The sequence below is a fragment of the Oncorhynchus mykiss genome, chromosome 2 (assembly GCF_057628025.1).
Source record: "Oncorhynchus mykiss isolate SJ-2025 chromosome 2, ASM5762802v1, whole genome shotgun sequence".
NCBI classification, from domain to species: Eukaryota; Metazoa; Chordata; class Actinopteri; order Salmoniformes; family Salmonidae; genus Oncorhynchus; species Oncorhynchus mykiss.
Genome location: NC_143023.1, coordinates 33,599,070 through 33,616,042, shown reverse-complemented (window position 1 = coordinate 33,616,042; position 16,973 = coordinate 33,599,070). Strand labels below are relative to the sequence as shown.

At 41.5% G+C, this 16,973-nt stretch overlaps 1 protein-coding gene across 1 annotated transcript; it reads left to right on the top strand.

Annotated features, from left to right (window-relative positions):
* The first annotated feature begins 810 nt into the window (after positions 1-810).
* Positions 811-13,770, top strand: LOC110488065 (NIMA-related kinase 10). The gene is made up of 33 exons (XM_021560049.3): positions 811-1,050; positions 1,214-1,274; positions 2,921-3,057; positions 3,144-3,239; positions 3,324-3,408; positions 3,582-3,623; positions 3,723-3,801; positions 3,888-3,955; positions 4,151-4,230; positions 4,332-4,418; positions 4,611-4,835; positions 5,177-5,316; positions 5,405-5,466; positions 5,615-5,692; positions 5,789-5,853; positions 5,940-6,042; positions 6,446-6,574; positions 6,912-7,049; positions 7,219-7,264; positions 7,695-7,816; positions 7,984-8,086; positions 8,283-8,358; positions 8,565-8,694; positions 8,789-8,859; positions 9,047-9,351; positions 9,439-9,510; positions 9,624-9,678; positions 9,827-9,864; positions 9,958-10,058; positions 10,211-10,321; positions 10,481-10,595; positions 12,683-12,735; positions 12,888-13,770. The coding sequence occupies exons 1-33, from the start codon at positions 893-895 to the stop codon at positions 12,969-12,971; spliced, it is 3,315 nt and encodes a 1,104-aa protein (XP_021415724.3). The 5' UTR covers positions 811-892; the 3' UTR covers positions 12,972-13,770.
* Positions 13,771-16,973: the final 3,203 nt, after the last annotated feature.

Below are 16,973 nucleotides of genomic sequence, written 5' to 3'. Positions count from 1 at the left end.
CTGTGGCCGACGTAATGTCACACCTGAACAACGGAGAGTACGCCAGATACAATGCGTACTGCGATTATGAATAGCAAAAATTAAGGACCAAACATCTCGCGGTAGTTTGTTCATTGCCTGAGTTATCCACATGCTATCGCGACAACAGTGTTACATTTTTCAAAAATGTAGATCATCTGTTTTCATCTGGATTATTTTCCATCAACAGAAACCTGACAGAAACTGTGCATCTACTTAACTTTCCAAATCGGAAGTTTATTTAGCATATATAGATAGATGCACACAGGTTAGTAGTGTATGAAAATAAATATGAATCAAAATAAGAGTTATAAACCTACTTGTTAATTTACAGTTATTTAGTATTAATGTGTTTATTTATGCACTTGGTGAAACTGCAACAACCACTGAGCTATAATAACGGGAACAACAAACAATAACATTCCAAAAACAAAATTATCTGGTGACGGAATGCGAAAAGGCGTCAGTTGTATCCATAGAAACTACCACATAATAATGCTGCTTCCACCTATTGGTTAAAACTATCATCAATTTCAGTATGTCCTTTTCCAATTCGGGCACAAACTTTCCAATAATATGCCCATTAATAAACTGCAACCTTGAAGGAGAAAACAAGCTTGAAAAAGAATAATAAAATAACAGGTGTATCCTACATATTTGCCATGGTGGAGGAGGGTAAGGGACTGCTCAGTGGCTCAAAGGAAACATGTTTGTCCTTTGTTTTGTGTTCCCTTGTAGTGGATGGCTGCATTATTCCTGAACGATTATGTCGCACCTGTTGTTGTTCAGTGTTACTAGCTACCGCTAGGCTAATGTTTCTAAAACAGACTATGTTTATTTGTATATTGAGAGCCGTTACAATGTACCAAATGCCATGATATTGAATGCATTGTTATATTGTGTCAATTATCGGAAGTTGTACCTCAGGTATGACCCATGGAAGCAGAAGGGAATTTATATAATGCCCAACCCAGTTAAAAAGGTGAGAAGAGCAGACAAACTACCCCAGAAGTTAAAGGGACCAGACAACAAGTAAGTTGTATAGAAGTAGTTTCAGTCAATTCAGATACTGCACATACATAATGTCAAAATAGGCCTAGTATTTTTTGGGACATTTTCAACTAAAATATTCGCACATAACTGATGTCCTGTTTTGACTGGAATAAAAGGATTGACCAAAATGTAACATTTTTAGAGAATCACATGATCTCAGGAAACTACTGTCCCTGCTTGAAACTAATGCTCACAGACACCAGGTAAGGACATGTCAATTCAGCTGAATGTCGAACCCTCTATTTTGTGTTGTACAGTCGTGGCCAAAAGTTTTGAGAATGACACAAATAATAATTTTCACAAAGTCTGCTCCCTCAGTGTCTTTAGATATTTTTGTCAGATGTTAATATGGAATATTGAAGTATAATTACAAGCATTTCATAAGTGTCAAAGGCTTTTATTGACAATCACATGAAGTTGATAGAGTCAATATTTGCAGTGTTGACACTTCTTTTTCAAGACCTCTGCAATCCACCCTGGCATGCTGTCAATGAACTTCTAGGCCACATCCTGACTGATGGCAGCCCCTTCTTGCATAATCAATGCTTGGAGTTTGTCAGAATTTGTGGGTTTTTGTTTGTCTACCCGCCTCTTGAGGATTGACCACAAGTTCTCAATGGGATTAAGGTCTGCAGAGTTTCCTGGCCATGGACCCAAAATATCGATGTTTTGTTCCCCGAGCCACTTAGTTATAACTTTTGCCTTATGGCAAGGTGCTCCATCATGCTGGAAAAGGCATTGTTTGTCACAAACTGTTCGTGGATGGTTGGGAGAAGTTGCTCTCGGCAGATGTGTTGGTACCATTCTTTATTCGTGGTGGTGTTCTTAGGAAAAATTGTGAGCGAGCCCACTCCCTTGGCTGAGAAGCAACCCCACACATTAATGGTTTCAGGATGCTTTACTGTTGGCATGACACAGGACTGATGGTAGTGCTCACCTTGTCTTCTCCGGACAAGCTTTTTTCCGGATGCCCCAAACAATCGGAAAGGGTATTCATCAGTGAAAATGACTTTACCCCAGTCCTCAGCAGTCCAATCCCTGTACCTTTTGCAGTATATCAGTCTGTCCCTGATGTTTTTCCTGGAGAGAAGTGGCTTCTTTGCTGCCCTTCTTGACACCAGGCCATCCTCCAAAAGTTTTTGCCTCACTGTGCGTGCAGATGCACTCACACCTGCCTGCTGCCATTCCTGAGCAAGCTGTACTGATGGTGCCCCGATCCCACAGCTGAATCAACTTTAGGAGACGGTCCTGGCGCTTGCTGGACTTTTTTGGGTGCCTTGAAGCCTTCTTCACAACAATTGAACCTCTCTCCTTGAACTTCTTATTAATGAGCCGATAAATGGTTGATTTAGGTGCAATCTTACTGGCAGAAATATTCTTGCCTGTGAAGCCCTTTTTGTGCAAAGCAATGATGACGGCACGTGTTTCCTTGCAGGTAACCATGTTTGACAGAGGAAGAACAATGATTCCAAGCACCACCCGCCTTTTGAAGCTTCCAGTATGTTATTCGAACTCAATCAGCATGACAGAGTGATCTCCAGCCTTGTACTTGTCAACACTCACACCTGTGTTAACGAGAGAATCACTGACGTGATGTCAGCTGGTCCTTTTGTGGCAGGGCTGAAATATAGTGGAAATGTTTTTTTGAGGATTCAGTTCATTTGCATTGCAAAGACGGACTTTGCAATTCATCTGATCACTCTTCATAACATTCTGGAGTATATGCAAATTGCCATCATACAAACTGAGGCAGCAGACTTTGTGAAAATTCATATTTGTGCCATTCTCAAAACTTTTGGCCATGACTGTACAGTATGATGTGATCAGGTTTGTCTGCCTGACATTCCAGGTGGCAGTATTGAGTCAGTCATGTAAGGTCCGCAACAGTGGAGGAAGATCCCAGACCATTCTCCAGCTAAATACTGCCAGCAACAATAGGAGTCAGATTCACATAACCTCTGAAGATCATGAGCTGGAGAAATTCAGGTATATCCCTAAATAATTCATTTAGGATCCCTTGAATATGATTGATCACATAATTAACTTTTCTTTCACATCTTTCCGTCTAACAGTGCAACATACAGAAATCAACATTGTTTCAACAGTCATCCTCAACATAAGCTTTTTTTGGAGATCCTTACCTCTTTGGTCAAGAACAGACTGTGCAGGTAGTCTCATGTGGTATCAACAATTTTTGTGCAGCTGATGAAGGTCTTGAAAGTTGCTCAGTTGTGTGTGTACTTCCTTTGTAGTGACTGGGTCGACCATGCACCACCTGAGTCTGTCCTTAGAGTACTCATCTGTCTACGATTGCTCGTAAGAGAACCACTTTATCAGGTAAAACGAATGATGGGCCTTTTCTTCCTTCAACTTCGTATGATGTAAAATAGATATGACTCGTGCTGCCTTTCTCTTTTGATTTGTTGACAAAAACCTGACAAGCAAGCAGGACAATTCAACACTCTGATTTCAGGTATCTTTTTAATTCTCGTCATACCCTGTCTTTTCAGAGAGTTTTTCATCAACTCCATGGTGTTGATCTTCTCGCAAGGGTAAATGTACTTTAAATCTATTTAAAAAACCTTCTAGTCTGACAGTCCTGTGTTGCTTTTTATAGCTGTCACTTTCTATCCCTTTCCCTCCCTCTTTAGTACATGGAGTTGGTGTGCAGCAGTTATCTGGGGTGTGGAGAGCAGACATTTGCCATGGAGAAGTTGGTCACCATGACGTGTGAGTTATCAAATCCCCCCAAAAAGTAGCCTGTATTTCCCTCGACGTCCTTCCTTATTGTCCCTTGTCTCTTCATTCCCGAATAGATATGCTTCAGAAACTGTCTGCAGTGGAGGACCAAAGGCAGTGGGTTATTGAGAGTGGCGCTCATAAGGTAAACAATTGTACAAATGTCACTGCCTCATACAATGTACTGTAGGATTGTGTTAAATTAAGAACTGTACTCCTAACTGACTGTTAGTCCAATGTCTGTTCCCCATTACTTGTGGATAGGTTTTTGTTTTTTTCTGTCTTGGAAAGTAGTAACTAATGAGCATATAATGATGTAAGATTTCATGCTCATGCTCAGACCCTGGTAAAGCTCCTATCAACACGTGACAGCAGTGTATTACTAGGTGCCCTCCTAGCACTCACCTCATTGGCTGAGAGGTAACTGCTCTAATAAAGGGACCTTGGGACATCATGCATACCTTTAGTAAAAGTATACACTGTAGCTAACACTTAAATACATCACTTGATCTATCCCCTAGTTCAGAATGCAAGAAGAAGATAGGAGAGTTGTCAATCGTGGAGAATCTTCTTGTTATACTACAAGATTATGACTTACTGTCCAAAAGGTACAGTACCTACCTCCCTAGTCAGTCACACTCTATGCGTTCATCTTTGCACAACAAAGTTGCCTCAAAATAACAGTTTGCCTTACACCCCCCATCAACAGCATGACTATATCACTGGCAATAACATGCATCTTCCAATGTCTTGCTTTGATATGTGTTTTGCGTATCCATTTTTCTTTGTGTCCCTTTCAGGATGAGTGCAGAGTTGCTGCGGCTGCTTTCCCCGGTGCGGCAGGTGCGGGAGCAGGTGAGGGAGTGCGAGGGCCTGCCAGTGCTGCTCAGCCTGCTGCACGGGGAGCACCTGAAGCTGCTGTGGAGCGTAGTGTGGGTCCTGGTCCAGCTGTGTGAGGAGCCAGACACCAGCGCTGAAATACGCACCTGGGGAGGGGTGCAACAGCTGCTTCACATCCTCGACAGGTGAGAGGCTACCTGGATAGACTAAAGAAGTATCATACAAGTTCATGGAGAGCATAGACTACTCAGGAGTTCACTGGGTCAAATGCAGTATATTGGGTGAGACCTAGGTTAGTGCATATTATGACCTTGAGAAAATTGTGATTATGGGAAAATGGTATGCAACCTCTGGTTAAGCTAATATAGTATTGTCAAGAGTTACTCGAGAGTTTAGTGGGTCAAAGACAGTGGTTGAAACAATGGTTAGTGATTATTATGACCATGAGGAAATTCAGATGATGAGAAAGTGGTATGCAACCCAGACCCGTAGGGTTCCGTAATGTACTGTATGCTGTCTGTTCCAGTGAGCGGGCGTACGTTTCGGACCGCTCCTCTATCGAGGCCCTCTGCAGCGCCAATGCAGCGGGACGCATCCAGAGACAGCACGTCAGTGAGGAGCTCAGTCCACAGGAGGATGTGGACGACACCATGTCTCTACAGTCAGGTAGGAACATACACTGGACATGTTGGATATTTAGACTACTAACCCTAACCCTAACATGATCTTGTGTAAATGTCTGTCTTTATTGAAGCATGCTGTGCGGCTCTGACTGAGCTCGTTTTGGATGACACCACTGCACATCAGGTGGTTCAGGTAAGGGCGCCTAGCCACAAACAGAAACAGAGTGTTGGCTTACATTAGAACGATCAATGAACTGGGCAATATATAGGACTATGATATTGATTCAGAATTGTGTTAGTGGAAAGGGCATTTTTGAAATGCATTCTCTTTGCTTCGTCAGGAGAATGGGGTCTATGTAATTGCGAAATTGATTCTGCCACAAAGCTTTCGCAATGGACCAAAAGCAATATCCCTACAGGTATTACACATTACATAATGGTGTAATTACAATTATCATGTCATGTTTGTCCTTATACTACAATGACAGTCATTATGTTATTGTTGATGTTGACAGTGCTATGCATTTCGGACCCTACGTTTCCTCTTCAGCATGGAATGTAACCGACATCTATTTAAAAGGTGATGACATAAGACATTGTTTCTTAAAGTCAATGTACATCTTTTTTTCTTTCAGAAAATGTACTTTAAAAAAATACATGTTTCAGGCTCTTTCCTACAGATTTATTTGAGATGTTCATTGATGTTGGACATTATGTGAGAGACATCACTGTCTATGAAGCACTTCAAGCAAAAGTTTCTCTCTACACTGTGAGAAAACTGCTATACTGTAAAAACATCTATACGTAACATATGCCACTGCCAAAATAAAGGAAACACCAACATATAGTGTCTTAAAAGGATGTTGGGCCACCAGGAGCCAAAACAGCTTCAATGCATCTTGGCATAGATTCTACAAGTGTCTGGAACTCTATTGTGGAAGCACCTGCTTTCAATATACTTTTTATCCCTCATTTACTCAAGTGTTTCCATTATTTTGGCAGTTACCTGTACGTTCATTTGCCCTGTCCTGTCTCCTTTTAGATTGTAATGTAAAGCCCCGTATAATCAGAATAATGATTAATTTACTATTTTCATGAACTATTCTCTGCCGTCATTACTACTCTACTCCACTCTGTGAGGATTGTTTACTGGCGTGTTGGCTTACATTTAGCAGGAGGAATTGGACAGCCTGAGGGAGAATATTGAGACTGTCGACCAGAACCGCCCTCCTCTGAGAGTGATCAATGGCTACTCCATACTGGACCATCTAGGCACTGGGGCATTCGGCAGTGTGTTCAAGGTAGAGTCTCCCACTGAGCCATTCATCAGTGCCAACCTTAATGTGCCTGTATGAGTGGACACATGACAATTACAATGTGGTTACAATGTGGTTGTGATTGATGTGGCATGTCTGATTGTGCTTTGATTTCAAGGACTCATGATCACTAGAATTTTGCTACCTCTACATGTTTGAATTTGTACCATTTGGCATGACTATGGAGTGGTTTTAGTGCCAAAAGAAATTGAATCCGAAGTGTATTTTGGCACTAATATCACTCCACACTTGTCTTTAACATTCTTTCTGGTGTATTTTCTACCTGTTTGGTTTTGATTGTTGTGTGCGGTTGTGCTGAGAGGTGAGGAAACAGAGTGGTCAGATGCTTCTGGCTCTGAAGGAAGTGAACCTCCACAACCCTGCCTTCGGTAAAGATAAGAAGTCCAGAGACAGCAACGTGGAGAAGATAGTGTCTGAGCTCACCATCATTAAGGAACAGGTTAGCATTGGTTTACTATCGGCCAGATACAGTAGTTCATGTCTCACACGTTGCTTTTGTTTGTTGATATTCTACCATGTGGTTATATACAATATTACCCACAACACACCAGTCAGTACCTCTTTTTGAATGATGAGCACTCATGCTTTTTTTTCTCTGTTCCCTGAAGATGACCCATCCAAATGTTGTGAAATATTACAAGACATTCTTGAAAGGTAAGTATCAGACACACACCACTATTTTTTTAAATTTCTGTATTTTTTATTTAACATTTATTTAACTAGGCAAGTCAGTTAAGAACAAATTCTTATTTACAATGACGGCCTACCAAAAGGCAAAAGGCCTCCTGCGGGGACGGTGGCCTGGGATTAAAAATGAAAATAAATACAATATAAATATAGGACAAAACACACATCACAACAAGAGAGACAACACTACATAAAGAGAGACCTAAGACGACAACATAGCAAGGCAGCAACACATGACAACACAGCATGGTAGCAGAACAAAACATGGTACAAACATTATTGGGCACGGACAACAGCCCAAAGGGCAAGAAGGTAGAGACAACAATACATCACACAAAGCATTGAGTTAACATTATTAAGATATCAGCTTTTTAAATGGCTATGAACACTGTTTCAGGTGACAGGCTATATATTGTCATGGAGTTGATAGAAGGTGTTCCCCTCTGGGACCATTTCAACTCTCTGAAAGAGAAGGAGCAGCAATTCACAGAGGAGAGACTTTGGAACATATTCATCCAGGTAAGTATCGGCCTCCATTGCTTTGCACTGACAACAAAGCTACTGTAACCGTGAATTCTCTCTTGGATAATTGCTATGAATGAATGAATGAATCGTTCAATGCTATGATGTTGTTTACTAAAGAATGCATATCCCTGGGTTTTTTTTCTCCCGATGAAATTCCTCAGATGTGTCTGGCTTTAAGGTACCTGCACAAGGAGAAGAGGATTGTCCACCGAGACCTCACTCCTAATAACGTCATGCTTGGAGAGAGGGACAAAGTCACTATCAGTCAGTCAATCACAGTTGTCCTTTTCATGCTCTATTTCTCTCTCCTCATGGCATCTTCTACTAAAACCAGAGTCACACGTAAATATGAATGAGTCCAATCCTTCCGCAAACCACTTACCATTCGTTTTACATACATCATGTCCTTATGCCTGAGGGTATACGTGTCGGTAAAACATTTGACCTGAATCCATTTCAGCTGACTTTGGGCTGGCTAAACAGAAACAGGAGAACAGCAAGCTAACATCAGTGGTTGGGACCATACTGTACTCCTGGTGAGTTATGTGTATAGTTGTTACTCATACTCAGGGGAGATTTCAGGTAGATCTGTCCTGTTGATGAAGTAGGTCGTCTCTTAAGGTACGACTGCCTTTATCAAGCTTCATTACTGACTCTCCAATATCATTTGAATGATCTCTACAACTGCCATTTTGCGCGTGTGTGTGTGTGTGTGTGTGTGTGTGTGTGTGTGTGTGTACAGTCCAGAGATAGTGAAGAGTGAGCCATATGGAGAGAAGGCTGATGTCTGGGCTAGTGGATGTATCCTCTACCAGATGGCCACACTGAGGCCCCCATTCTACAGCAGCAACATGCTCTCCCTCGCCACCAAGGTAACATGCAAACGCACATATGCACACACACTACTCACATAGGTTCTCTATGTATCTAGGGCTATTGTTGCTAAACTGTGGTTTGTGTTAGTAGATTGTGGAGGCAGTCTATGAACCAGTGGAGGAAGGCATTTTCTCAGAGAGAGTCACAGACATGATTAAATGGTAAGTATAAATATAGTATAAAAGTATTCAAATATGATGAAGTTAATTCATTTATGTTTCACTTAAAGATCTTTGATGTGGATAGCAAAGAGCTCCCATTGTATCAAACAAATCAATGATGGACAATGCTTGATAAGATGCTACATTATCTGATTACTACCTAAATAACTCCCATAATACCCCTCAGCTGCCTGACAACCGACGCAGACTTGCGTCCAGACATTGTGGAAGTCAGCTCCAAGATCTCTGACATCATGATGAGGTTCATGGACAGTTTGTATACTTCTCAGAATGCTTTGGAGAGGAGGGCAGAGCGAGACAGGAAGCGAGCACAGAAGTACTTCCTGGAGAGCCATCGGGGCAGGGTCAGCTGCTGCCACTCCTCTAAAGACCAGGAGAAAACCAGTACTAGGACTGACTCTGATGAGTCCATGGTACCATATTTCTCTTTAGGCCACAGCTCAAATCAAAGCAAAAAAATACCCAGCCAAGGTAAATCTTTCTTGGATTATATGGCCATAATTCATGTTTCTCATAACATTTGCTACCATCTTGATTATGATCTATGTGTTTATATAGATAATGGCTCAGATAAAGATCTAGATCCCTCTCATACCAACATCTCCACTGTCTCGGGGTATAAAGACGCTGGTGAGCACTTGAATTCAAAATGCTCAATTGAATTTAGATCATTCAATTACTAGGAGTATTTTCAAGTGTAATGTTTGGATTGGAATCAATTTATGTGTTTTTTATTGTTAAAGGGCCGATAAAGAGTAGTGTCAGTGCTTCTGTGGTAGATGAAGCAAACTTAGCTGGGTGAGTCTATATACGATCATACTCTGATATATTATATGTTGTTGAATGTTACCCATATCATAATTTCATCTGAAGAGTGCCTATACTGTTTGTGTCATGACAACAGTTTGTCAGTCAAGTGATAAAATAACCATCCTGTTTTCCTCAGTGGTGAGTTTGCTGTTCCGAAGCCAAAACCTCGACCAGGTAAATTGGGTCATTTTGAAGGATGTTCTTCTTTCCTCCTTCAACTTTGGTTAAGTGGGTTCAACTCAACTGATAAACATGTGGGTTTCATAGTGTCAGCAGGAATCTGTGTGTCTCAGAGGAAGGTTCGGCAGATCGATGATCCCGTCCAAAGACTCCTGGTACAACTGCATAAGATCATTTACATCACTCAGGTAAGTGTATATGTACTTTAGATTTTTATTTGATTTAGAGTTCCGATAATAATAATGAGAGCTATGTACCAGTTGGTTGGTGTATACAGTATGTCTAGACATTTGAGCCATTATATTTAAAATCGTACTGTTTTTGACCAATTTATGTTCAGCTTCCCCCAGCTCTTCAGCACAGTGTGAAACGGCGGGCGATTGAGAGATTCAAAAAGTCCCTGTTCCACTACGAAAGCAGTCCCTACAATCTCAAGGTGGAACTTAACAAGGTAAGTACAAGACACCAGGAACTTACAGCAACGTTAGAGCGGTCTGCCTCAACTATGGATTTGCGCTGCGGTAGTCAGCGTGGCATTGTAAGCCTATATACCAGTCTAGTTCATCTAACAGGTCAAACCCGTATGTGTTGATCTCCATTTTGTTTCCAGCTGCTTCAGGGGTCTCCAGAGCTAATGGAGTCAGGCTCTGCCAGCTCAGACTGGTGGTCTCTGGTCCAGTCTTTTGGAGGAGACCATCTAGGTGCTGCCAAGCAAGCAGGGTTGGGTAGGTTACTTTCTAAATGTAATCCGTTACAGTTACTAGTTACCTGTCCCAAATTGTAATCGGTAACGTAATCTGATTACATTCGGTTACTTTTAGATTACTTTCCCCTTAAGAGGCATTAGAAGAAGGCAAACATGTATGTTACCAATTGAACAACGTCTATTGCAGGATAAATCAATGTTAAAGTTTACATAGCTGGCCATATATGGATGTTACATTTTCCTTTATGGGTTGGTTATGTAGGCTTCTTCTAACCCATCGCTTTCTAGTACATATAATAATACCATTAAATTATATCTTTACATTAAAAACCAAAGTCTATCAGAATTCCAGTCATTCCAATAAATGTTTTACACCCTGGATCTTCAAAAATAGGACATGGAAATGTGGAAGTATAGATTAGCCAAATTGTTTTACCTGGACATGACCCCAAAACGAACAACTTATTAGCCAGCCCTACTCTGTTGTTTATGATTTATGATTGTTATCATGGAGGACTGATTGGGCTTATTGATTCGAGTTGAAAAATACATTCTGCTCTCATGGAATGGCATGCTTTGAGCACTACTGAAAAGTGCTATTTACATGTGAAAAAGGAATGCCATATGCTACATTTGCTATAGGCCCATTGTTTACCTTTTTGTTGGTGACACTTTGATATCTTGATAATATGCAGCTGCTTAAATCCACAGATGAAATAATAACAAAACGGTCGCCCCGCCTCTTTTGGTAACAAAAGCTGAGGGATGGGCCTGGAGAAATGTAACCACTCTCAGATTAATAGACAGAGCTATGGATGCAAGGACTGACCATCCATGATATCAACATTTTAACCATGTTATGAGGCTATACAGTGTTTGTTTATAAACATTGGAGTAAAACAAGCTTATATTTTGGGTTCTCATGGAGTGTGACAGTTGAACTAAGCTCATGAGGCATTTATACGTTTTTTCACTGGCTGTCCACTGGTTTCAAAAATAATGAATGATGGGCATCTTCCTAAATTCAAACATTATTGGGTTCAAATACACATTTAGGTTTGTGAACAGCCATCCACAACAACCACATTCCGTACGGCGCAAATAGCTAAATGAGAGAGCAGCAGTGTGATTCACATCAATGCGCTATGTAGATAACAATAGTAAGTGATATCCGTATCCACGTAGACGACACAACTACTGTCATCCTTTCCTTCAAGTTGGATAATCTTTGGATGCCGACAGCAGTCGCACCATTGGAAGACATAGCTTGGACTGTAACCTACAAAAGCTTATTCCTGCGATCCATCAAACACATTTGGTGTGTCATCATAGTGGTCTCTGAGTTGTGGTCAGACTCGCTCAGGTGGAACAAACTTAAACTTGCACCTTTTTTCAATGCTGATTTGAACGTCATTGAGAAAACAGAGAAGTGTCAAAGATTTTTTTTCTCACAAACATCCTTTCTGAATTTAAAAGTAATCCTTGAAGTAATTATCTAGTTTTTCCAAAGTATCTGTAATCTGATTACAATATTTTTGCTGGTAACGGATTAGTTACTTTATCCCTTACATGTAATCCATTACTCCCCAACCCTGAAAGCAAGGTACCCTAACCTCAGTGCTAGTGCATACTGGTTAACGTAGTGTCACGATCATTATAATGAGTGGACCAAGATGCAGCGTGGTATGGTTCAATCCTTTTTATTTTGAAGAGAAACTCAAGGAAAACAATAAATCGTGAAGCTACAACAGTGCTCACAGGCAATTATACATAGTCAAGATTCCACAAAGGGAGGGGAAATGGCTGCCTAAATATGATCCCCAATCAGAGACAACGATAAACAGCTGCCTCTGATTGGGAACCAGACCAGGCCAACATAGAAATATAATCACCTAGATGACCCACCCTAGTCACACCCCGACCTAACCAACATAGAGAATAAAAAGCTCTCTATGGTCAGGGCGTAACACGTAGCAACCTAACATAATACTGAGCCAAGAACCAAAGCTACGTGATGAGTGTTGTGTTCTCATGTTGTCTCCCATGGGGGTTGCTATAACCCTTGTCTAGGTGTTTAGAAGCCTAAAATGTAACTTTGTGCTACAGGTGATATGGAAAATGGTGATCTCAAGGAGGGAATCAGCTATGAGCAGATGCAGGTTAATATCAGTTTGTTTTATTGTATAGAAATAAATACAATAGGATAGCCTGTTGTAGTTGACATATTTATGGACATGTGGATGTCTATGTCTGGCTGAAACTCTGAATCTGGTTAGGAAATATGAATGCTATAAGTGATCTTTCATTTCAGGCCATTATAGAGGAGGTTCTGGAGGAGAATGGATACTACAACGCAATGAGGATTGACCAGGGTGCAACAGGGACAAACAAGTGACCATCATCCTTATAAATCATTTCTTCATTGGCATGCTAGTGTTTTCCAGTCACACTGTCGAAATGGGCTAGCACTACATTTCTTTGAGAGGCTGATAACCTTGAGAAGGAAGTAGATCAATGATACACAGTCTGCATAAAGGGGAAGTGTTTCACGACAGGCTCAAACAGACAAATAGGGTCAGAGTACTAATTTCGGGTCAAAGAAAGCAGTCATACGTCTTCAACACATATGTATATTAGACTATTTATGGCCTATGAAATTGAAGCTGTATGGTCACTTGGAGTTTTTCCTCTTTGAGTTTGCACTGAGCTAATGTACTCATGCATTGATCATATGTACAAATCTATACAGATTCTAGGGTCTTTCTCCATGTTGTGTGAGGTTTGTGTGGTTATTTTGTGATCTCTCTCTCTCTCAGGTTACACTTTCTTTAACTCTAAGTAGACTCAGGATAGGGATATTACTGCTTTATCTCTGGTATTGTCTGACCTGCATCAGGCGGCATGTTCCTAATGTCGCTACACAATGACTTGTTTGTTGTTGTTGTTGTTGAGGACTTTTGCACAGTTAAATAGTCTACTTCCAGATGATATTCTATGTTAAATGTTATTAATTGTACATTTTCATTTGTTTCTAAACAGCTATGCTTTGAGGAAATCTCAGGTGAAGCGAGATGCACTTTCTACCTATGTTTAACTTTCTTCAGACAGGTATCCGTGTCCTCAGGTCTGTGTGTTAATAGAAACTATTGCATGTATTTCCATTACATGGGAAATAAATCTATTGCTGTGGAGAATTCTGTTTGTATGACTGGCTTTAGATTATTCAATTAAATGTATTTATAAAGCCCTTCTTACATCTGCTGATGTCACAAAGTGCTGTACAGAAACCGAGCCTAAAACCCCAAACAGCAAGCAATGCAGGTGTAGAAGCACGGTGGCTATGAAAAACTCCCTAGAAAGGTCAGAACCAAGGAAGAAACCTAGAGAGGAATCAGGCTATGAGGGGTGGCCATTCCTCTTCTGGCTGTGCCATGTGGAGATTATAATAGAACATGGCCAAGATGTTCAAATGTTCATAGATGACCAGCAATGTCAAATAATAATAATCACAGTGGTTGTCGAGGGTGCAACAAGTCAGCACCTCAGGAGTAAATGTCAGTTGGCTTTTCATAGCTGAACATTCAGAGTATCTCTACCGCTCCTGCTGTCTCTAATGAGTTGAAAACAGCAGGTCTGGGACAGGTAGCACGTCCGGTGAACAGGTCAGGGTTCCATAGCCGCAGGCAGAACAGTAAAAACTGGAGCAGCAGCACGACCAGGTGGACTGGGGACAACAAGGAGTCATCTGGCCAGGTAGCCCTGAGGCATTCTCACAGGACACCGGATAAGACAGGAGAAATACTCCAGATATAACAGACTGACCCTAGCCCCTCGACACAAACTACTGCAGCATAAATACTGGAAGATGAGACAGGAGGGGTCGGGAGACACTGTGGCCCCATCCGACGATACCCCCGGACAGGGCCAAACAGGCAGGATATAACCCCACCCACTTTGCCAAAGCACAGCCCCCACACCACTAGAGGAATATCTTCAACCACCAACTTACCATCCTGAGACAAGGCCGAGTATAGCCGGCAAAGATCTCCGCCACTGCACAACCCAAGGGGGGGGCGCCAACCCGGAAAGGAAGATCACGTCAGTCACTCAACCTACTCAAGTGACGCACCCCTCCTAGGGACGGCATGGAAGAGCACCAGTAAGCCAGTGACTCAGCCCCTGTAATAGGGTTAGAGGCAGAGAATCCCAGTGGAGAGAGGGGAACAGGACAGGCAGAGACAGCAAGGGAGGTTCGTTGCTCCTACCTAACCTTTCCGTTAACCTTCACACTTCTGGGCCAGACTACACTCAATCATAGGACCTATTGACGAGATGAGTCTTCATTAAAGACTTAAAGGTTGAGACCGAGTCTGCGTCTCTCACATGGGTAGGCAGCCCATTCCATAAAAATTGAGCTCTATAGGAGAAAGCCCTGCCTCCAGCTGTTTGCTTAGAAATTCTAGGGACAGTAAGGAGGCCTGCATCTTGTGACCATAGCGTATGTGTAGGTATGTACGGCAGGACCAAATCGGAGAGATAGGTAGGAGCACCCAATGTATTGCTTTGTAGGTTAGCAGTAAAACCTTGAAATCAGCCCTTGCCTTAACAGGAAGCCAGTGTAGAGGCTAGCACTGGAGTAATATAATTTAAAAAAAAGGTTCTAGTCAAGATTCTAGCAGCCATGTTTAGCACTAACTGAAGTTTATTTGGTGCTTTATCCGGGTAGCCGGAAAGTAGAGCATTGCAGTAGTCTAACCTAGAAGTGACAAAAGCATGGATACATTTTTCTGCATCATTTTTGGACAGAAAGTTTCTGATTTTTGAAATGTTACGTAGATTTAAAAAAGCTGTCCTACAAACAGTTGTGATATGTTCATCAAAAGAGAGATCAGGGTCCAGAGTAACGCCGAGGTCCTTTTAATTTAAAAATTGAGAGGAATGGGAGATTCGATATAGGCCGCTAGTTTTTTATATTTTCTGGGTCAATGTTTGGCTTTATCAAGAGAGGCTTTTTACTGCCACTTTTAGTGAGTTTGGTACACATCCGGTGGATATTTATTATGTTCAAGCACAGGAAGCAGCTCTTTCAGTAGTTTAGTTGGAATAGGGTCCAGTATGCAGCTTGAAGGTTTAGAGGCCATGATTATTTTCATCATTGTGTCAAGAGATATAGTACAAAAAAAACATGTGTCTCCCTTGATCCTAGGTCTTGTGCAGACTCGGGACAACTGAGCTTTGGAGCTCTGAAGTGAAAGCCATCCTCTCTTAGGGAATGATGCTTTTTAGTTAGCTTTGCGACAGTATCAAAAATAAATTTTGGATTGTTCTTATTTTCCTCAATTAAGTTGGAAAAATAGGATGATCGAGCAGCAGTGAGGGCTCTTCGATACTGCATGGTACTGTCTTTCCAAGCTAGTCGGAAGACTTCCAGTTTGGTGTAGCGCCAATTCCGTTCCAATTTTCTGGAAGCTTGCTTCAGAGCTCGGATATTTTCTGTATACCAGGGAGCTAGTTTCTTATCACAAATGTTTTTTGTTTTTAGGGGTGCGACTGCATCTATGGTATTGCTCAAGGTTAAATTGAGTTCCTCAGTTAGGTGGTTAACTGATTTTTGTACTCTGACGTCCTTGGGTAGGCGGAGGGAGTCTGGAAGGGCATCTAGGAGTCTTTGGGTTGTCAGAGAATTTATAGCACGGCTTTTGATGATCCTTGGTTGGGGTCTGAGCAGATTATTTGTTGCTATTTCAAACGTAATAAAATGGTGGTCCGATAGTCCACGATTATGAGGAAAAACATTGAGATCCACAACATTTATTCCACGGGACAAAACTAGGTCCAGAGTATGACTGTGGCAGTGAGTAGGTCCGAAGACATGTTGGACAAAACCCACTTAGTCGATGATGGCTCCGAAAGCCTTTTGGAGTGGGTATTAAAGTCATCAAAAATTGTAATATTATCTGCCATGACTACAAGGTCCGATAGGAATTCAGGGAACTCAGTGAAGAACGCTGTATATGGCCCAGGAGGCCTGTAAACAGTAGCTATAAAAAGTGATTGAGTAGGCTGCATAAATTTCATGACTAGAAGCTCAAAAGACGAAATCATTGTTTTTTAGTTGTTGTAAATAGAAATTTGCTATCATAAATGTTAGCAACACCTCCGCCTTTGCGGGATGCGCGGGGGATATGGTCACTAGTGTAACCAGGAGAGGAGGCCTCATTTAACACAGTAAATTCATCAGGTTTAAGCTATGTTTCAGTCAGGCCAATAACATCAAGATTGTGATCAGTGATTAGTTCATTGACAATAACTGCCTATGAAGTGAGGGATCTAACATTAAGTAGCCCTATTTTGAGATGTGAGGTATCACAATCTCTTTCAATAATGGCAGGAATGG